Source organism: Colossoma macropomum, unplaced genomic scaffold (assembly GCF_904425465.1).
Source record: "Colossoma macropomum unplaced genomic scaffold, Colossoma_macropomum, whole genome shotgun sequence".
In the NCBI taxonomy this organism is placed as follows: Eukaryota; Metazoa; Chordata; class Actinopteri; order Characiformes; family Serrasalmidae; genus Colossoma; species Colossoma macropomum.
The window spans coordinates 25,538,528-25,561,934 of NW_023494793.1; the positions used below are offsets into that span (position 1 = coordinate 25,538,528).

The 23,407-nt window shown below is 39.6% G+C and overlaps 1 protein-coding gene across 1 annotated transcript in view; it reads left to right on the forward strand.

The window, feature by feature from the left end:
• Positions 1 to 9,952, forward strand: part of brpf1 (bromodomain and PHD finger containing, 1) — a 29,320-nt gene extending 19,368 nt beyond the window's left edge. The window contains 4 exon segments of the mRNA XM_036578940.1: positions 907 to 1,040; positions 2,692 to 2,807; positions 4,331 to 4,485; positions 7,343 to 9,952. Coding sequence (XP_036434833.1) covers positions 907 to 1,040; positions 2,692 to 2,807; positions 4,331 to 4,485; positions 7,343 to 7,526 — 589 coding nt within the window. The 3' untranslated portion in view covers positions 7,527 to 9,952.
• Positions 9,953 to 23,407: the final 13,455 nt, after the last annotated feature.

Genomic DNA, 23,407 nt, shown 5'->3' on the forward strand with positions numbered 1-23,407 from the left:
TGGTCCCTTCTGCTACTGATAGCATGAATGACTTCTAATAAAGTGTATGGGATGCTCGTGTGAGACAAACAATTTTAGATATTTAGATGTTAAACTCCCGTTTTTCCGAGTCCAGGGAAGCTCTACTGCGGTCTACGCGTTTTTTTTGTTTTTTTTTACCATATTGCCCACTAGTAGGCTGGTCTGAATAATTTGAATACTTGAATACTCTTTCATTACATTTTTTTTAAGCCACAAAACTAAACAAGTCAGTGATTATTATTATATGGAAAATGTTAGAAATAAATAAACCATAGCTTCTGGTCACTGTTTATAGTTACTAATTTACCACAAGTAATACTTGTACAAAATTTTTCCAGAAGGTAAGGTCTGCAGTCAAGTCAGTAATAAGCATAAAAGATGTGGTTTTCATTTCCTGTAACCTTTTAAAAGTGTTTTTTAAAGTGACTGACTAATACACTTTGAATCATAGTTTTGAAATAAGTCAGAGTTCATGAATAAACAAAATTCCCACATTTTACTGTTAATATAGGTTTCTAAATTAAAAGTGCTGTGGCTGTAACTTCTCATACAGCTGTCATCTGTGATGGGTGGTGTGCAGCCTCTGTGAACAATGACCCAGATATAAAATAAAATGTGTCAGTTTATATGCTGTTGGAATGCCATACGATCATTTCTAGATGCCCACCCTTTCTGGCGTTATTTCTTTCAGAAAGGTGAACACAGGTGTAAAAAAAAAAAAACAGTAGTGAAGGCTTTTTTCCAAGTGCATATATTCAGAATTGCATTTATGAATCAGCAAAACTTGAAAATCAAAAAATGTATGTAAATGTGTATGGCTAATTCTGAACTCTCACCCTCCCTCGCTTTCTCTTACTCTCTCCCTATAATCCATTTACCTATCAGTACCACTCCTTCAAAGCACGGCCGTGGCAAGCCCTCTTTCTCCCGCTCAGCATTTCAAGAGGACAGCAGTGAAGAAACGTCGGGAACAGAGAATGACTCCTACTCTGTGGGAGGAGCCAGAGGGGTTTCTCATTGTGAGTTTATGTACATATGCCTGCTAGGGATGACCATGGTTATTTGAATGCTCAGATTTCTGAGCTTATGTATATATTATACCAGTATAAGAATCTGAGCTCAGTAGTTGTTTATTTAATTGGGCATGTGTAGTTTGGAATAAGTAAATAATCAAGTCTATACATAGAAATGCTTTAAACAAAAAGATGACAGATTTGTACAGTGTACATTGCACAGTTTGTCAGTGTGTAGGTCAAATCCCACATTGCTAAAACATACAGATAAATCACAAAACAAACCAAATGATCAGAAACAGATCTCCTTGCTGCAAAAAATAAATGAAGGTTATATCTTTCTCATTTTTTTAATCTTTCTATTTTTTTTCTAAATAACTCTCTTACTATTTGTTTAAAAATGTCAATCTTAGAATAGCAAAAATGGCTAAAACAACCATTTGTAGGACATACCCTCATACAGATACACATGTTTGCTCTAAAAACCCCCTGAATTGTTCATGGCATGGATTCAGTGAGGTGCTGGTAACATTCATTAGAGACTGTGGTCCGTGTTGACTTGATTGCATCATGTAATTGACAGATTTCTAAGCTGCACATTTGTGTTGCAAATCTCTGGTTCTCCTGCTGTATTGGGTTCAGATCAGGTGAATGAGGAGTTCCCTGAAGTACACTGAACTCATTATCATGTTCACAGAACCAGTCTGAGATGACTTGTGCTTTGTGAGAAGGCTCATTATCATACTGGAACTAGCAAGATGCGTAACTTGTGGCACTAAGGGGATGCACATCATAAGCGACAATACTCAGATATGCCATCCCCACACCATTACACTACCATAGTTTGAACTGTTGTTGTAAGGCAGAGTCCATGAAACCATCCTATTCGAGCCAAATTCTTACCCTACACTTTGCATGTTGCAGCAGAAATTGAGTTTCATCAGACCAGGTCATGGTTTTCCAGTCTTCGGGTGTCCAGTTTTGGTGAGCCTGTGCCCACTGCAGCCTCAGCTTCCTGTTCTCAGCTGACAAGAGTTAAACCCGATGTGGTCTTTTGCTGTTGTAGCCCATCCACCTCAAAGTTTAATGTGTAGTGCATTCAGAGGTGCTTGTCTTAACACCACTGTTGTAAATAGTGGTTATTCGAGTTTGTGTCAGCTTGAACAAGTGTGGCCATTCTTATCCGAACTCTCTCAACAACAAAGAATTTCTAAAAACAGTAGTCTTATAAACAAAGTCCCCTTCAACTAACCTCCATGGTACTTAATAAATGACTAAATAAAAATATTGGATTGGTATTCGCTGGTATCGGTACTAAAGCTTTCAGTATCAGTATTGGTATCGAAACAGAAAAAAGTGGTATCACGCCATCTCTACTTCTAGCAAGTGACGCTTTAAAAGCTTGCCTTCTCGCGTGTGTGGGGATATCAGTTTTCCAGCACGCCACCTCCCACAGTCTGAGCATTTAGGTTAGAAATTCTAATAAAACAAATGTGAGAAGTCCCCTTCACAGAATTTTAACCCGCAAAACAAACAGACTAGATTTCATTTATTAGTTATACACCTCGAAAATTGTGGACATTAAACGAGTAAACCGTATGGATTGACACCTATGACATATATAGAGCTGTGCTGAAATGTTGTTTGTCTATTCCAGTGGTGCGAGGCAGGGGTAGGTCAGGCTGCTGGATGAGCTCGACGGACTACACCTCCCTGGATGCACTAGACCTAGTATGGGCCAAGTGTCGAGGATATCCCTCTTACCCTGCTTTGGTAAGTTCCATACAGTATCCAGAGGGAAACAGTAAACTTACAGTCCTCTCAGATTTCTTGAAGAATTAACAGAAGGTGTAGTGCTTCCTTCTGGTCACTAATGGGCTACAGCATAATGGGCTATTGTGAAGCATCCCATTTTACTGAGATTGGATCCAGAGCTGTTATGACTGATTCACTTCTGCTCCTGAGCTGGCTTCTGAATACAGGCTCAGAGTTCCCCTGGAAAACCTGGAAGATTTGTGACCTCAGATATGAGTCTTTATCCTCTAAATGAGTGTTTTTTAAGCAACGGTTTGGGGAACTGAGGCTGTACTATGGGGGAGGTACCATATGCTTGCATTAGACTAGCCTAGCAGGCTACAGCTTGAAACACTACAGAACAGGTTTGATTTTGGCTTTCTGTCAGTCCAACGCAAATCAGTCGGCTCTTGCTGTTATAAGGTTTATCGTCTATACAAGTGAGAGCAGAGCACCGGTTAGTCAAATCAAACCCATACTGGTGTGTTTGGATCTCACTAGCTCACTAGGAGAGAGGAGCTGGCTAGCATTAGATTGGCTTGGAGGCTACAGCTCCAAACATCACAGAACAGGTTTAATTTCTGTTTGCTGTACCTCTAACAGCAGCTCAGATTTCAGTCATTATCATCTAAACTTGCATCAGTCAATCTTTTGATAGTCAGAGCTGAACCTGTTCTGTGGTGAGCATAGCTGGCAGCATGTTAGCTAAGCTGATACTAACCTTTTACTCTCTCCTGATCAACAGCACTGTTTTAACATAGGACAGTTGTTGTTAGATTGAAGCTTTGACGTTTATTGAGTGGTGAATTTAAAATCGTGTGCTACTTATTTGTTTTTGGGTTTGAAATAACGCAGCAGGATGCAGTGGGAAAACACTGACATTGACATAAACGTAGAACCAGTCAGCACATAGCTACATAGTTACGTCATCCCACTGAACATTTTCATGGCCCTGAATAGTTACCTATTCTTGTCTAAAATAACGCACCTGGTTTTTAAGCATTCCATGTCAAACTGTGTCTGTGTTGTAATGCCATTGGAACAGTTACCCTCCGTGCTCAGAAATGTTCGGCCCTGTGGAAAAGAGGCCAAAAGCAGCCTATCTCAGCACCCAGATCTGTTTTTTTGACTTAATTGTTCATGTTTGTGTTTGTTAGTGACTCCTGTCTTTAGCATGAACAAACGTGCCCTTTGGATTGATCGTCTAGCACACATTCTAATTTAATTGCTAATTTGCTCTCAGTGGTTCAATATTAGAGCAAGATGAAGGTGAAAGAAGGTCAGATGCATTGCTCTGGCAGTGATTACTGTCACTAGAAGTTAGGTGCTGCTGCCACTGATTGATAGTGCATGAATTCTGCTCTCATTAAGGTCTTTTGGCCACAAAGCGGAAATGTATGGACCACAGTGTGTACAAAGCTTTACAGTATATTTTTTTGAAAGGAACTTTGTCTTTGAAAAGTTTTGGGATCCTGTTGATCATCATCTTTTCTGTCTGTCAGATTATTGACCCTAAGATGCCACGGGAAGGAGTGTTCCACCGGGGCGTGCCGATCCCCGTTCCCCCTCTGGAGGTGCTGAAGCTGGGTGAGCAGATGACCCAGGAGGCACGGGAACATCTCTTTCTGGTGCTCTTCTTCGACAACAAGAGGACCTGGTGAGTCACAGGCAATGCATATTCTACATATTAGCACTTCCAAGTGTGTTGTGTATATTTGCATACCGGGTCAAGTTGAGCTGTACTGCACCTCGCTTCTTCGTCAGATCAGTCTTGCGCTTTGGGCTATTTTTGCTAACAACTTGAAACCTGATGACGTGGCATGCCTTTGAAGTATGCTTTGAAAGCCAGGCGGGTGGATATTGCCATGGGTTTGTTCAAGCTAACTGTAACTTCACTATGGGACATATGCAGAACATAGTCACTCCCTCTGCATCTATGCATAACTTTACCCAATTTATTAAAAATTGTTTTTATCAGATCATAAGATTCATCAATCAACAACCAGTTCCTTTGCTTCTCCTACTGATGTTAACATGAAGCCTCTTCCTCTGCACACTTAGAAGTGTTTTTTTGCAGTGATTCTTCCTGTCAGGCCAGAGCCAATTTCTTCTGAACTGTTGTGACGAATCATATTTTCTTAGGAAAGCATTTATCACTTGTTTATTAGACGTCACTCTGATTAGTTTGATCCTAGATTCTAAGGTTGCTTTTCAACTACCTGATCGTGTTTGGTTGCCATAATTGTTTTGTTTCTTCGAATCGTGCTCATGGGCACTTGCTCCTTAGCAATATTGGCTGACAGAAATTTAAACATCTGGTACCCCAAATATAGTTGATCAGCCAAGACATCTTTAGTGTACAGTATTTGCTTCTTTTGTTTGTCTCTGGAGTTACAAAGCTGACGTTTCTAACAGACACCAGAAGAAAAAAGCCACTCAAATCTTTTCCCTATATGCATCCCGCATCATTTTCTCTATTTAGGTTGCGCAGACTCTTGGATATGATTTAGGACGCAGTAGTAGTAAGCAGTGTAATAACCAATTCATCCAGTACACTGTTTGAAATTCTCCCTAAAGTATGAGTTTTTCAAAACCTTTCTACCAGTATGCCACAAATACGTGCAGATAATGCAACTATGTTAGGGTAATATTAAGAGTCAAGAATGTTTTAAATCACATTTTAAGTGAATGTAATCATGTCCCTCGATCACCATGGTAATTGTTTGTTTTTGAGGCAGTGGACGTAAGAGAGTAATATGAAAGAAAACGACTGGTTTACCCATTAGCCTAGCATGGACAACAGACTGCTTTCTACGTTCAGCCAGTCAGCAGCATTCTCAAGCACATAAGTGTATGGGATGCACATATGAGACAAGTGACAACATTTAGCACCAGTTTTGTCAGGTCTAGCTGCACGCTAACATCTACGCCCCATAGATTTATTGTTCAGTTTCTTCTATTGTATGTTGTAAAAAAAACTTCAGTTTCAAGGCAGTTGTTCAGTTTGGTTCTTATTAAAAGTTAAGGAACATCCTAGAATAATAAACCACAATTAACATACAAAAAAGGTAAGCATGTTACTTGCTTATTATCATAAGCATGGTTCTATTTGAGCAATATATCTACAAAAAATACACTTCACCATGATATTTATACCAAAATTACCCACAACTAGGACACAATATGATTTGGTGTGCATTGCAAAAATGAACAGAACTTCACTGTGTAGCTGAATACTGCAGGCAGTCATTTTAAGCAAGTATGCGCAACTGATTAAATACCTGTGGGTTGAAAGAAATTTTGAGTGACTGTTGGCTTATAGTATTTGTTAGCTATGGTAACCTCATAATTCTAGTGATGTCCAAATTTTGCTTCTTTTGTTTACCAGACATAGCTGACTGTATCTAGGATAAGTGAACATCTGTGTAAATTTGATTTGAACCATTACTTTAATTAGATTACTTGCCAGTTCATTTAGACAATGTCTAATAAAGCATAGGTAATTTTGAGAAATCAGGTTTCCAACAGGCTACTGTATGTAAGCTTCTTCAACTAGCGTTGTGAGCTTTAAAATGCATAAGACTAAAGACTTTTGGTATATTCATTTCTACTGATGTTGACGATTCTAATTTGTTAAAAGAAGAAATTTTTTAGTAGCACATTTTACATTCACTAAACTGCAAAATAAAGTATTTTTGTTAGCGGATGGCATATTTACAACTTTCATTACAAAGGAAGAGCAGCATTCTGTGTCTAGTGTGCATCCTGTGCTAAAGAACAAAGAGCGGTAAATAGGGCAGAGGAAATATGCATAAGTCAATGTGCTGAAATGCAGAAAAAAAAATGCTGAAAAAGAAATGGAGCAGTGTGGTTAGAAACACAGATGTAAGGACTGTGAAGTAAATGTATATATGAATGTACATGTGTAAATGATGGTTTATTGAAATTTACGCAATTTGTCTCTTACCCCAAATGTAGTCAACCAGCCGAGACATAACTGTTGTCTGAAGTTTTCTCTTAAGTTTTGCTTCTTATTTTAATTTTGCATTAAAAATGACAAATGCACTTTCCAGATACAGGCTTCAATTCCAGGAACGTTGGGACAGTATGTAAAATGCAAATAAAAAATGGAAAGCAGTAATTTGTAAATCCATTTAACTTGCATTTAGATGAAAATGGCATGAAGATATTTAATGTTTTCCTACATCAGTGTCTTTTTGTAAATATATGCTCGTTCTGAAACTGATGCCTGTAACACATTGCAAAAAAATTATGGACAGGGCAATTTAAGACTGGGAACGTTGTGAAAAACACATCATATACATCAAAAAACATGAGCTTCCTTTACTTGTTAGCTACATAAGCTTTGTAGCTCCCGAGCAAAATTAAAGACGGAAACTTTGGACACTGAACATGTCTTGGCTTTTTGCTAAATTTTGGGTGAAATCAGATTTTTGTTTTTTGTTTTTTGTTTTTTTTTCCTTTTAACCCTCTATTTTACTGTATGTGTGCAGGCAATGGTTGCCCCGCTCTAAGCTGGTCCCGCTGGGTGTGGATCAGGAACTGGATAAGGAGAAGATGCTGGAAGGCAGGAAGTCCAACATCAGAAAATCTGTCCAGGTGGCTTATCACCGAGCCATGCAGCACCGCAACAAAGTGCAGGGAGATCCCAGCAGCGATACCAGCGACAGTGACTGAACACACACACAGTCTCATAGCTCACATAGCTGAGCGAGCATGCATGTACACCTGATATGATCAACAGTTTACATTGATAGAAGTCACACAGATAGACTTGGGCATACACTCGCATGTACACATACTTCCGCTCAGCAAACCGGCTCTTTGGTGCTAAAGCTACTTTGAGTACGGTGTTTGGTGTGTGGTGGTTGTCTGGAAGCCGGGGTAAGGGGTCAAGTGTATAGTGACTGTTGTCAAGTCTTGTGTGTGTCTGTATGTGTAAATATATATCGTGGTAGAATGTTTTGTAGAGAGGCTTTTTCAATGTGACAGAGCAGTTCCATGTCTAGGTAGTGAACACATGCGCGCGCACACACACACACACACACTCACACTGACACTCGCACATTCTCATACCTCACACTACAGCCAGTGTTTAATCTAAGGTGGTACACCTGTGTGGACTGAAGTTTGATAATGGAATTATAAGTTATTGAAAATGAGTCACAGTTCTTTACTATCAGGGTTTGGGCAAACTCAAATACATATGCTGGAGTTGCTCTATATGGACAAAATTCAATATTGCGATTGTACTGCTACACTACCATTCAAAAGTCTGGAATCACTTGCCATATTAACAGTTTTGTTACTTTTTATAAGCTCCCCGCACTCTTGGTAGCTCATTTTTCTCTAATACTTGGTTAACACCCAGTCGCCTTAATGATAGAGCCAATCCTGTCAGGTAACAATTACACTAGTCTCTTTAGAGAGTTCCTGTCCATTGTGGCCCACTAACTTGCTTTATGTCTGAGTGACATATTAACTTCCACTAACTTTGTGCTTCACGTCTAAGTAGAACACAACATTGACACTCCCACATTGCAGGGTGACAACTGTAGGGTGTCTATATGTAATGTATTCAACAGACATGATGGAGCACTGATCAGCAAAATCACCAGATCTCAATCCAAATTCTCCTTTGGAGCAACAGGTGAAATGTTGAAATGCACACACACACTGGCTGAAATGTGCACCCCGTTTGTGGAAGAGTGGGCTATAATGGGCATCTCAAGAGACTGGTTTGGTGATTGTATTAAGGCAAAGGGACACCAAGTATTGGACTACGTTTTGTCTTGATAGCTTACAATAATAACTTATACAGTGTGGATTTAAATATTACGAACTGTTCAACAAGAGCTCTTTTCAGAGGTTTTGTTCAAGAATTCTGTGAACAAAAAGTGAATAAAGCAATAAATAATATACTGTAATCGCTTATTTAATTTTTATGTCAGGCGATTTGGCTTGAGAGATGATCTCCACTTTTGAAATATGATAATGTGGATATAAATTTTATTGTAACTTCATTCTCGATGAAAGAGCTTTCTGTGTCATTTTAGACTCTTCTCCCGCTCTGTTCATCATTCTGGACACATCCAGCATTTCTTGCTTCCTAGTGTTCTACGAATTATGTTAAACCTGTGAAGTTGCACCGGACTAATGCGTTAGATCGGTTTTATACACTAGTGTGCAACCAAAGTTTTTATATTATTGAAAATATTACGAACTTTTGAACAGCAGTTTCCAACTTTTGAACGCTAGTGTACATTGTGATTATGATATAACTTACAATTTAAAACGGAATCATTGATATGACCATGTGAAAGACTGGATTGTGGGGTTTTTTTTTATTCATGTGATTTGTTGGACGCCGTTCATCCAGAACACCCACAGAAACACATCTGGAACATCTGGGGTTGGTTGAGGTGTTCAAAGCACACGATATAATATCTAGTCATTGGTTAGAGGCCACATCTTGTAACGTTGTGGCGTATTAGTATTCACAAACAATATATTGTGCCACCCTAACATTCCAACACAGCATACAAACTCGGCGTGTTTGCTTGAGCGTAGTGTGCTCTTCTTTGTGAGTGTATTTGTGCGCACAATCGACCCGTCTGCATGCAACGCTGAGTGTGAGAAAGGAAAAGGTGTTTTGTGTATGCATGTTCATCCACATGTGGAGACTTGTGATGCTGTATGTGAGTCAGAACCTGTATGTGTGTGTGAGAGAGTGAGTGGGCGAATGTATATGGGTGAGAATGAGACTGCACAGCATGCCATCCTCACTTTAAATCAAGCAATTCTCGACTGAAGAATCATCGTTTATTTATTTGTCCACGCAAATCATGTCAGTCCCCATCCTCACACACATGTACACACTACACACAAATACACTTCCACAGGTCTCGTGTCATGGTGTATCTGTCGTCGTTCATTCGGTTTTGTACTTTTCTCGTGGACTGTATTGTGTATGCAGAAGGACTAAAGGGAGGGGTGGGGTGTTCTCTTGTCTGGTCTCATGCCAGTCCTGTCACTGTAGAACTTTTTATATATAAAAGAAACCTAAGATAGAATTTAATAATAAAAAAAGATTGAGTTTTTTATGCCTGTCTGAATGATGTTTTATTTCTGTTTTTGTTTTATTTCTGCTAAAAAAAATTTTTTACACAGCTGCCCCCCTTACCCCAAATCAGCCAAGACATGTTTGATGTCCAAATATTTCTTTAGTTTTGCACAGGATCTGCCCAGCTAATGTTATACTTTATGAAAGCCTAAACCCCAGTAATGTGTGCAAAATGCACACTTCACACTGTGCCACGTTACCAAGTAATCTCAAACAGACATGCTTACGGAAACATGAACAGTGGGGGGTACAGGTGGGTGATATGGCAAAAATGTAATGTCACGATACTTCAAGAAGTTTTGACGATACATGATATGTCATAATATTTTCTTTCTCCCATTAGTTGGAGCAGACAGTATACTCCAGCAGCACTGCTGTGTCTGATCCACTTGTACCAGTGCAACACACACTAACACCACCACCACCACATCAGGGTTACTGCAGTGCTGAGAATGATCCACCACCCAAATAGTACCTGCTCTGTGAGGGTCCATGGGGGTCCTGACCACTGAAGAACAGGGTAAAAGGGGGCTAACAAAGTATGCAGAGAAACAGATGGACTACAGTCTGTAATTGTACAACTACAAAGTGCTCCTATATAGTAAGTGGAGCTGATAAAATGGACAATGAAACAAGGAGGTGGTCATAATGTTATGCCTGATTGGTGTATGGCATGTATATTATAGCATGTTATGCTACGTTCTTTTTGATGTAAGTTATCAAAACATTCAAATGGAAGAAAGCCCCCCAACTCAAGCCACTTTCACATTTTTTCCCTTGTGCTTTTGTGAACACCGTATGACATAAAAATGGAACGCTTTACTGAAGGGCAGCACTTGTAAGGCTACATGACACCTACACAAGCCTTTCATGACTGACATAAACCTACATAAACATTTCCAAAGGCAAGTGTCAGTCGTCATAAAGTCTAGTCAGTTCGGATTGTGATTTCACCTTAGTAATTATTGTGACAACTAATGCTTGTTGGAATAAGCATTTATAAATGTCTATACATGGTTATGTCAGTTGTCATGAAAGGCTCACATAGGTGCCGTGTAGTCTTATGAACACTGCCCTTCAGTAAAGTGTCACCAAATAGACAAAAGTACATCCTATTTCTAACACGGGAGCAGCCATTTTGTCTTATTATTCATTTTATAAGCTCCCATTATTTGTTAGCTACATTAACCTTATAGCTCCACCGCAAAACTAAAGAAACAAACTTAAGACAGCAAATATGTTCAGCTGATGAGTTAGATTTGGGTGAAGTGGACAAATGTGTACATTTCACATCGCATCAGCTCATTTAAAACTGTAGGATGAAGACTGGCTTATCAAGAAACAGAGCACAGTTAAATAATCCACAGCAATAAAATGAGCAAGTATTACAGCATAACAAAGCCAGATTGATCCTGAGCTCAAGAAGCAAACACATGGTTTTTACATTCATTTGGTTTTAGAGGTATATTTTCTAAAAATGTTCTGCAATATCTTCCCTCTCTTAAATCTACCCAAAATGAACCTCTCTCATTGATTGATTGTTTGTGGCCACTTGCATAAAACATCTTAAGTATTTATCCTTAGTTAAATACTAAGGGATTCATATAAAGCTATACATTTTACATTTGAACTTTGCAACTGTCAAAATTTAAGTCCTGAAACTTACAACTCAAACAGTTCCCTGAAGAGATTTTTACTCAGATCTCGTAAGCTAAAGGGAAAACTTAAGGTCAAAATTCACCTAAGATGTCCTATGCAAGTAACCAAAGAACTTACATCTCAGCCATGTTGAATATGGCTATTAAAGAAAGTTTGTCCAGGATGCTGAAACAATAGTAATGGCCTATTCAATGTCCAAATATTTGCAATGCTCTCACTTCCAGCACAAATAGGCTTATCAACAATCCAGTGTTACTGATTTGCTCAGCTCAGGTGTGTTTGGAGATCAATTATGATAGAGAATATGGACCATCAGGGGGCTGATAAATAACTTGTAGTCTGTGAATAAACATTGGTTTGAGAGATTTCTTGAGGAAAACATTTTTACCTCATGCTGAATATTACCAAACAAGAAACTTAGACAAATACATTTCCATTAAACATGAATTTTGAAAATGGAAGGAATATTGATTTTAAAATGTCATTTTTTTTGGTAAATGTGAAAAACCAGACCGTCGTCCCTCCTCCACCAAACTTTGAAGGTTGGCCCTATGCATTCATGTATTCATATAGGTAGCGTTCTTTTGACAATAATAGCACTTACAGGTGACCAGGGCAGATCTAGCAGGGCAGAAATTTCACAAACCAACTTCGGTCAAAGGTGATGCTATGACAGTGGCACCTTTAAAGTCACCAAGCTCTTCAGAATGACCCATTCTACTGCCAGTGTTTGTCTATGGAGATTGCATGGCCATGTACTTGATTTTATACACGAGAGGAATGCTTTTGTGTATCTCCAAAGTGTACAATTTTAGTGGCTTGGACATACCAGCATACCAGAGTCTTGGGGTCATGGATTAGCAGATTAATTTTTTTTTTTATGTTAGTATTACACAGTAGTTGTAGTCTATAAGTCTAGATATGAATATGATATTTAAAATGGACACAAGGACGTATTTCAAAGTTGCAGCCCCTGGTTTGCATTTGATGTAAGAATGTTTTTTCCTGTTTGTCCTAAAGGAGAACAGCACGTAACTTCAACCAGTCTATCTGATGAATGAATATGGCAGTCAGGCAGGTAAAGACAAACAGAAGAAAAGCTGTGTTGTTTCAACACAGCAGGTCAAGTGACTCATGCTGTGTGAGCTGTAGAAGCTGATAGCTTGCAGAACAGGTTCTCCAGTCCACAGCTGCAGCTCCTACACACAGGCCTAAATATTCACGAGCACAGTGCACACCATTCTTTCTGCTGCAATAACACACTCACTAGTTCAGTCTCTCCTTCAGCAAGGTGGAGAAAATTTGTTTCAAAATTTGGGAGACGCTGTATTGTGTTTCTGTTGAAAGCTCCAGAATAACATTTGTTTCTTTAGGAATTTGATACTCCACATTACATGTATTACTTGGGTAGTGAACCATTCTCGACACAGCAGTGACACTGCCACGTTAATGAGTGTTGCACTGGAACGAGTGTACAATTGCTATTTTTTTTACACAGTATACTTACTGGTTTAGACACGTTTAATAAGAGACTACAGCTCCATGAGCAATTTGTGTTAGTCATCCTCTAGCACAGAGGTATTTGAGGCACTTAACTCTAGGCCTTGAATCTAGTTTCTATTTCTGAATTTTGTAATCATTTATAGTTAAAATAACTGGCAATCACTGGAAATTCCAGTCCTGGGTATTCACCTCTCTGCACAACCAGCTCATGAGGGAGTCCGGTATAACACTAGGTGGCCTATCTGCTATATCAACAGTTCTATTGACTGCCAGTGATTACAAAATCCAGGACCAGCAACTAGACTTGAGGTCTATACTCCTTTCCTAACCCTTCATCAGTGTTCAGTTTCAGACCCAAGGAACCTGGGGGGCTGGACTATTCTCAACCCGGCAGGAGTTTAAAAAGAACCTTGGTGCTGGGAGAGTGTAGTTGGCCTTTCTCAGGGTGGTCCTAAAATCATTCAAAGCAATGCTGGCCAACTTAGATGTCTGTTGGCTATAGTAACAGAGTTGGCAGTTGTTTTTTTGTCCTCCAAGCATGTTGAGCTGTCCAATGACGTTGTGTTAGCAGTAGTTTGAAAAGATGCATTAGTGCTTCACGTAAAATGGTGGAAGCTCGTGCTAGCCTTCACTGTCCAAGCTTGGTAGCATTGCGTGTTAAGAGGAGATTTAGCTAGATATTTGTCTGATACATACCAGTGCCAAACACTAAGTGTTGGTGACACTGTTATACTGAAAATGGTTCACGAACCAAATTATAGGGACTGATAAATTGTGCAACTACAAATGGGCTACAGTCAGTAGCCCCACAAAGTGCACCTATATGGTATGTGTTTCAGATAAAATGGCTAACAACTGTAGACACAACTTAGAACCAACTATAACCTGAAAATTTATATGAGTGGTACTATTATTATTTCCTACTTTCAGATAGCTACTACAGCCTTCTGCAACTATCGCGGACACTCCAACGGCAAAACTGTCAATATCAGACAAAAGGTATTTACAGCTTCCATTTTTGTAAGACGAGAAAATTAAGCTCCACTTTTGCTTCATATCTGAAAAAAATCCACAGGTGCTTCTGTTCATCCTTCCACTTTGAGAAGACAACTCAGCGCTATGGGTCTGAAACGATGTGTCGCTGTCAGGGAGCCGTTAGTGAGAAAAGCAAACAGACAAAAAGGAAGCCGCTGGTATTCTTAAAATAATGGACTGACCACCCCAGAGTCCAGACCTCAATATCACTGAATGTGTTTGGGATTATTTGGATCATGAGAAGCTGAAAATATAATCAACTTCTAATATTGAATTTTGAAGGTATGGAAAAATATCTCTGCAGATTTCTTTGAAAAACTGAAAGTAAGTCTCCCAGAAAGAATGGTTGCTGTAAGAAAGAAAGACAAAGAGTGGACACACAATTTTGATATGTTGAGGTTCTATAATTTTCTGTTAAATATGTTTTCTGCCTTTTTTCCTTGAGCTTTAAGTTGTTCTTAATGCCTATTTTGACTGAAAGTTGAATACACAATAGGTAGTCTCTGTCTGACTTTTGCACAGTATTGTAAATACTGTGCAACTGATGTAGTTGGGGGTTTTTTTTTGGTTCTGAAGATTAGAATTTTACAATAGGTCTCGGTCGTGCAGACACGCCTGGTGTGTTCACAATGTGTTAAGCAATAGTCTGGTTCTATTTGTTCTCATGTTAAAGGTCCTGACTATTGTGTGTGCACACACTTGGCAGCTGGCCAAATGGCTCAGACATGCACACATACACACACTATCTCCAGACACCCAGTCAGACATGTCACTGACAGGCATACATATTACAGCATGTGCAGAATATCCTTCCGCGATTTTCTGTTTACTTTTCTGTATCGCTCTAGGTGTGTTTCCCTCTTCCTTCAGCTCGTGCACATACCCAACTCTGAGATATGCAGCCTTGCACTCAAAGTTGCACAATGGACCCAGTATCAGTTTTCTCTGGCTGTGCTACTTTGCTGGTCTGCTGTCAAGATTCACATGCTCAAACAGCATCTCAGCCATTGATATATCAATACAAATTCATGCCAGTTAGATTTTTTTGTTTAGTGACTTATACCAGAGGTTCCTTTGGATCTACTGCCCTGCAGAATTTAGCTTCACCCCTAATCTTACACACCTCATCAAGGTAATGAAGGCCTTCAGAGGCATCTGGATCTGAACTGAGTGGTAGATCTCCAGGACCAGGATTAGGCTCCCCTGACTTACACCACTGTAATCTCGCAGGAGCAAGGTGTTGCAGTTGCTCACCACCCAGCTACGTGAGCTGAGAGGCCGCTTGATGACGAGTGTAGTCCTCATAAGCTAGAAGTTCTGCCAACAACAATGTAGACACAAACTGTGCTGAATACAGCATGTAGCCTATTAAAATATGTAGTCTGTGGTTATTTTTTCATTCATGAAATTTAAATTAGGATTCTTCATGAGAGCTGATGGCTCATATGGGGTGCTGCTGGTAAAACTGTCCAGCTTGACTGCTCCCTTCTTGACTCCTAACGGGCTATCCTTGCCGACCACCAAGGCGAGACGCCCTTCAACTCGAACAAGCCGAATGTGCTGGCTTTCATTACATCTCGAAAACAATGAATTCAAAACAGTTTCCATGTATGGACGGGAGAGGAAAATGTACATTTTGAAACTTTAACAATATTTACATACTACATTAAAACTTGAAGGTCCTCATTAAATGAACATAAACACATTGTACAAATGTGACTACAATGCCTTGTTATCATACATTGTTTAAAAATTGACAACATCAAATGTTCCTTTACAGTCTTGTGATGACCGATGATTGGCTAGATTTTTATTTATATTTCTTCCAAATGCTTGTATTACAAATAATTGTGTGAATCACCATGCACAATACATATTCTGTACAATGTGAACAACCTCGTTTCAATTGAGGGACTGATAGCAGTCAAGCCAAAGATGGGACCAGTCTGTGGACTGTAGACAGGTGAATCTCTTCATTTTTATCGGTTTGCCTTTGGTCTGCATGTCACTGTGGAGAAGGCATGTTGAAAGATAAAAGGTTTTTTCAGAATCCTCTATGCATGAACAGAAACCAAGCTGCAAAACCTTCTAGAATCCATGTTTAAAGAGACAGGAAACCATATGGTCAGATTGGTAATTTATGTGGTAACATAGAGCTTAAGATAGCGGTGCCTGCACTGTCTAATGGAGCATTGATAGGATCTAGTGGTTTAAAGATATTTGTTACTGTATCCCTAATGACATAATCGTGGTGAGATGAACACTGATGGATTACTCTTAGTTGCTTCTTCAGCATTAGAATAGCAGCCGACTTTATACATTTACTAGACAATTCAATAATCTGTCATAAATATAAAGTAAAATTTTACCCCAAAAGTTTTATCTTGCACTGAACTTTTAATTTGTAAGACTAAAATATTTCTGTCCTGATTAGTCATTACTCACTGCACTAGGTAAACAAAGAGGCAAACATGCAGTTCAGGTTACTTTTGCTTTCCCTAAGTTTTTCTGGAATCCATGTGAAAACTCCACTCCACATCACTACACTAGTACACTACACTCATATATACCTCTGGAAAAAAAGCACCAATTCTGAACAAAAACAAATTGTACAGATATACACCGATCTGCCAAAGCATTCTGACCACTCACAGATGAAGCAAACAATGCTGATTATCTCGTAACAGCGCGTGTCAAGGCCTGGGACAGTAAGCAAACAGTTGGTTCTCGTAGTCAACATGTTGGATGTGAGAGAAATGCACAGGTGTGAAGAGCTTAGCGATTTTGACAATGGCCAAATCATTATGGCTAGACGACTGGGTCAGAGCATCTCAGAAACGACAAGGCTTGTAGGATGCACCCGGTCAGCAATGGTGATTACCTACTGACAGCGGTCCAACGAAGGACAAACCACGAAATAACGTCAGGCTACTGGGTGCCCAAGGATCATCAATGAGCTAGGGTAACAAAGACTATCCTTTCTGGTCTGAACCGACAGAAGGGTTACTGTGACACAAGTTACAGATTTTTTGATGACGGTTACGAAAGGGATGTTTCACAACACGCAATGCGTCCCACCCTGCTGCATATGGGGCTGCGTAGCCATAGACTGCTCAGAGTGCTCATGATAACCCCTGTCCACCACTGAAAGCACATACAATAGGCACATGAGTGGCGGAGCTGGACCTTGGAGCAATGGAAGAATGTTGCTTGGTTTGATGAGTCCCATTTTCTTCCACATCACATGGATGTTCAGGTACATGTGCACCGTTGACCTGGAGAAGTGATGGAACCAGGATGCACTGTGAAGAAGGCAAGCTGGCGGAGAGAGTGCGAGGCTCTGGACAATGTTCTGCTGGGAAACTCTGGGTCCAAACGTTCATGTGGACGTCAATTTGACGTGCCACCTATCTAAATATTGATGTGCATTGCACACATTGCTTCAGAATGGATTGAGGAACATGATAAAGAATTCACTTTGCAACGGACAGCACATAGAGGATCTGCTGCTAACATCTTGATGCCAGATGCCACAGGGCACCTTCAGAGGTCTCACAGAGTCCATGCTTTGGTGGATCAGAGATGTTCTTGTGGCATGTGGAAGACCAACAGCAAATTCGGGAGGTGGTTCATTGTTCAACTTAATTTACAAATATGTTGACTGAACAGTTCATGAAAATGGTCTACAAACATACGTTTTGCATAGACATTTAAAGAATCTGTTTGGGGTCCATGGGCTTGTACTGTACTAATGTGCTTGTACTGTGACAATTTTCTGAGATAATCAACCATAAGGTGCACATGTGGCAGACAGAGATTAAGTTAGACAGAAAAAAATGTGGCACTTATTTTTAGGTAGAGAAGCAGCATTTGAGGTTTGCACACTGTGTGATGTCATTTCCTCAAGTAAGTCTTTCATTTGCCAGTTCAGGATGGTAGTGAAGAAGAGGAGAAACATAAGTCATGTAATGAGGCCAGTTTGCAGGAGTGGCGGCCTATATCTGATGTCAGCCTTGCTGTATGTGTTGAAAAAGAGAAAAGAAAAAATGAAAAGAAACTCTAGGAACAAATCCTGGGCAATGTTTTGTGCTTGTTTGAGTGTCAATTAATTCCTCTTATATAAAGTGGTAGCAAGTCTCTAAAGTCAGACATATACAATGTTTTATAAAGGTCCAGCCACAACTGGATGCATCTCAGAACAAGAGCAGACAATTAGGATACCAAGAGCATGAATGATTCTACAGGCTTTTTTCTGAAGTTGTTCCAATCTTTTGACTTGAGCTTTAGTTAGTGAGCGATGCCAGATCCTACAAAAATCCATAACAGGCCATTCTGTTTAACAGCCCGTATAAACAGAAATTAATTTCCCAGTTTTACACAGACATTTCTAAGGCAATCTGTTCTTTTTTGCCTTTTTAATTCATGTCCCTGGTCATGTTGTTTCATAATCTTCCATCAAAATGTAATACCTTTTGCCCACCTCTAAAATGGTTATGTTACCATGCACCAGCAGAAAAATACTATTAAATAATAACGTCATGTTTCGCCTTCACCTCCCACCACCACCAATCATCAAGAGGAAATGCTTCACAATACCATGTTTCACTCAGAAATATATCAAGTTTTTAAAGAAAATATGTTATGATTTCACTTTAAGGCTTTTTAAGATTTTTTTTTTTCAATTTCAAATGTGAATTAAAACAAAGATCATATATAAGGCAAAGCAAGATAGCGCATGCCTGTGCAGAGGTGAAAAGTAGTACAGTTCCTGTGTGCGTCGTTGATTTCATTCCTCCCGTCACCTTGGGCATTAACAGCAGACTGACCTCGCGGCTGGCTGAACAAACCCCAAAACAAAAATGTTTTTTCTCATTTGTGTTGGCTCAAAATACTCACAAGACTTTGCAATCACAAAAATGGCCACAAGGTTGCTGAAGGAGGCGGGTACCATTCACTAAAGTTCAGGGACATAGTTAGAGTTTCCCATTGATGTAAAAGGGCCTTGACTCTCTGTTGTCTGCATAAAGGGGGAATGAGCTTCCCTCCCTTTCGCCAAAACCAGTGACTGCATTACCAGAAATATATTTAGACAGCGTCATGAATCCTCTTTTTTTGTTCTGTGATGTTATTTGCAATAGGTCATTTGTGATATGCAGTTTTAGCTTGATAATCTTAGCTGACTGGTAACCTAGGCCTACCAATGAGGTACCATGTGGTAATGTCATTTTTGCTCAAAACATTGCCATTTTAAGTGCAAAATGTTTTTGAGACGTTATTATTCTACAAAATTACAGGCACTAATGAGGTCCAAAGTGAAGTATGAATTGAAATACAGGGGCTATAGTCACTATAGAAAGATTTTTCCCCACCATACATTTCAATCTGTATTCATTTTCTGAATATTCTCACGGTGTTCTAGTTATAGTGTATATTACCATCCGTATATTAAGAAGAGAATCACAACCTCAGCATGTTCTATCAAGTCAGGTTAGTGGTGCACTTCAGCCACTGATCTGTTGATAAAGACCCCTTTTTTTCTTTTTTGAGAGATTGAGATTGTAGGGTGAAGGGACGTCTGTTGTTGTGAGGGTGTGGTAAGACATGAAATGTGCTTGTGTTTCAGAGCAGGAAGTCACAGGTTGCTGAATTTTCATGCGTGTCAGTTTGTATTAGCCCACTCAAGCTTGACCTAGATTATCCCCTTACTGTTAGTTTAGGAGAATGTTCCTGAGCATACAGACATAAATTCAATGTGTCTGCGTGTTTCCAGTTACCAGTTTCCAAAAGACAAAGCACTCAGTTCAAAATCTGTCAGATTCTGTCTGCATTTCTATGGATGAATATACTGTAGCCTATAAACATACATTTCCAAAGACCACTTCCTGTTGCACTGCGATTACGAAATGAAGTGCCTTTCATGTGTACTCAAGCTAGGTAGCTTTTGTATGAAACATAACATGCTTTTTTTTAATGTTTTTTAAGCACTTCATCTTTCCTCTTTGTGCAGTTTTGGAGTTAACTGGGAGTGAAATGAAAGAGTTTGATGTAGTATGTAAAAACTGTTTTAAGTTTCAAAATGTAGCGTTCACTCAATCCATACAGTCCATAACATGGAAACTAAGCTGAAAAAAGTGCTTACTTTGTTTCATTGTCTCACAAAACCATTGTATTTACATATATACCCACCTCTCCAGCTTACAGCTGTTTAGCGCCACCCGTTCTCCCTGAAGACACAAAGAGTATTTCAGCCCCAACTGCTCTTTGAGTGATGCTCAATACAGAGCAGCCAATCAGAACAGAGGTCATTTACAACCCTAAAAGCATGGTAACAAAATCAAAAACAGCCTTTTTAAAGGGCCACGCCACCAATTTTTCAAAAGTTCTGCGTAATTGAATGGCTAAGTCATTCAGAGTGGTTTGATGTGAAATGCGGCATTCTAGAGAAACTTACAGAGTCAGAATTGTTTACAGTGGTGGTGATAGGAACCAGACGTCTGACTCCTTTCAGGCCTCTAAAAGCTCCTTTACAGAACGTTATTAAACAAAATAGCTTCTGATGCATTACCTGTTGCCTGAAACATAGTTTTACAATAGTTCTGATATGCTTTTGGCCTAAAATGTATTTTTCTAAAAAATAAACAAGCATGGTGTGTGCAAGGCAAAGTAGCACCCAAAGATTTACCATTATATTACATTATAAACATTATATATAAAAACTTTGAAGACACATGTAGGTTCACTGGTCATTTTGAATATTAACCCCTTACATGGCCAAAGTTTCATTACACACTTCTGTAACTTGGGGGCAGTTGTGGACTGGAGGTTAGGGAACCCGCCTTGTGCCTAGAAGTTTACTGGTTTGATCCCCTGAGTGACTGAAGTGCCCTTGAGCAAGGCACCTAAACCCCAACTGCACCCTGGGTGCTGTGGATAGGGCTGCCCACCGCTCCGGGCAGGTGTGCTCACAGGCCCCTAGTGTGTGTGTTCGCTAGTGTGCATGTATGTGAGTGTTTCGCTGCATGGATGGGTTAAATGTGGAGGTCTAATTCCTCTGTGTGCAAAGACAGCTGGCTGATGGATCTGAATAACTTAAGAACCCTCAATGAGCTCGTGTTGAAGTCCCTGTTGTTACTGAATAAAAAGCCTGGGATTTTAAGGGTTTAAATAAAATGGCTATATTTGGCTTGTAGAAAATGTGACCTCAGATTCTTATCCTTCAGTGTGGAAATCTGCCACGTACATTCTAGAAGTCAGCAGTGTTGAGTACCATCTTTTATGCTGCTGTGTGCCGGGGCAGCAGTATCAATTCAAAAGACACTAACAGACTCAGATCATCAGTAAGGCTGGCTCATTGCTGGGGCCCAGACTGGACCCAGTGGAGATGGTGGTTGAGAGGCGAGTGCTGGCCAAGCACATTTACCCTCTCCATACAGCAGTCAATGCACAGTGGAGCACACTGAGCTGCAGGTTCCTTCTGCCTCTGTGCAGGAGTGAATGCTTTCACAGGTCCTTCCTTCCTGCCACTTTCAGGCTGAACTGTTCTTACCTCATCAATCTAAACAGTTCCTTCTTCTCCACCTGCAGCAACTTGTGTTCTTTATTTAGCCTTTACTGCACAATGACACCCACTGGTTTTTATTGCCTCTGGATTATTACTGCCATAAATTACACAGTATTATGACACATTTGCCCAGTCCTGTTACAATGTTTACAGTTATTTAAAGGGGAATTCCACCAATTTTTCAAATCTGCTGCATAATTAAATGGTTAAGATGAGTGGCTCAGAGTGGTTTGGTATGAAATGCACTGTTCTAGAGAAACCTACCAATTTAGAATTGTTCACAGTGGTGGTGATGGGAACCAGACGTCTGAAGAAGTGAATGCCTCTATGAGATCCCCACAGAAAGTTATTTCTTACGAAGATGCTGCCTGATGCCTGAGTTTTACGATAGATTTGCTTAAAGTATGTATCATTTAAATCCATTTATAGCGTATTTATCACTATTTTACCATCAACATTCCATTTGAAAACTGTGAAGACGTGCGCAGGTTCACATCTGTATATTTGTACATCCTTTAATCTGCAATCTGGTATATTCTTTCACTGCCTGTAGATACACTAAAATCTTATAAATCTTATTTACATTTCTGTTGGTTCCTGGTGGCGTCCACTAATTCTGTTTTGTGTTTTCCTGATGGGTTGATATCACAGTATAAACGGCTCTAATGTTTTAACAGCTGTTCTGAGATTGATTACAGATGCATTTGATGGGATCTAATCGTGTTATAAAGGAAACTAGTGGTCTCTAATGGTAACTATTAAGCCAGTTCCCATTACGAACGGTCTGTATTCAGTCACATCCAGCATGCATAATGTCGCTGTCCAAAGAAAAACCTCTAGTTCCAAAATAGAGACAAAAACATTCTTTACTTTCAATGTAAGATATTGTAAAGAAATTTTACTTGAAGCAAATTTGGAGCATTTCTATTGGTCCAATCATCATGAAATTTTCACAGAACGTCAAGGGGAGGTGCCGTGCTCAAATGTAGAAAAGCAAACATTGAAAAAAGTGGAGATACATGTTTTTCTTTGGACAGCGTCAATAACTGAAAAGCATATCAAATCCCAAAGCTAGTCTTCTTGCATTTTGATATCCTAAAGTAAGACCACACTGGTGGTAGGATGTAAAAGAGAGAGGGAAAGCCTTAAAAAGGACACATAGGCTACTTCTGAGGCAAGGTAACATTTTACAGTTTATCAACGCCTACTGGCAGGGGCGGTCTTTGCATTAGGAAAAAGTAGGCAGCTGCCTAGAATCCCACTGAGCCAACAACCCCATGAAAATACAAATTAGATCTACTGCATAAGTTTATGTTAAATAACTTATTCCAAACTACATATACATTATAAAAATAGCTGTTATTTTTTATTGTAGCAATTCTTTTCAGCAATTTCTATAATTGCCAAGGTACTGAGATAATTTCACTTTTACTTATGTAAAAGTTGTTGTAACTATACACTACATACATCAACTAGATTATAGATCATTTCACTTGCCAAGGTATCTTTTTTTTACATTTGTTTGTTTAGGCAGTTGTGGCACTCAGGAGCCAAGAGCCTTAACAAATTTAAAATGTGCATCCAGGGGGGCACTCCTGTCTTTGCCTTGAGCCCCCGTGTCACGAAATCCGCCCCTGCCTACTGGAGACGGTCAGTATGTGGGAATTGTGACTGGCC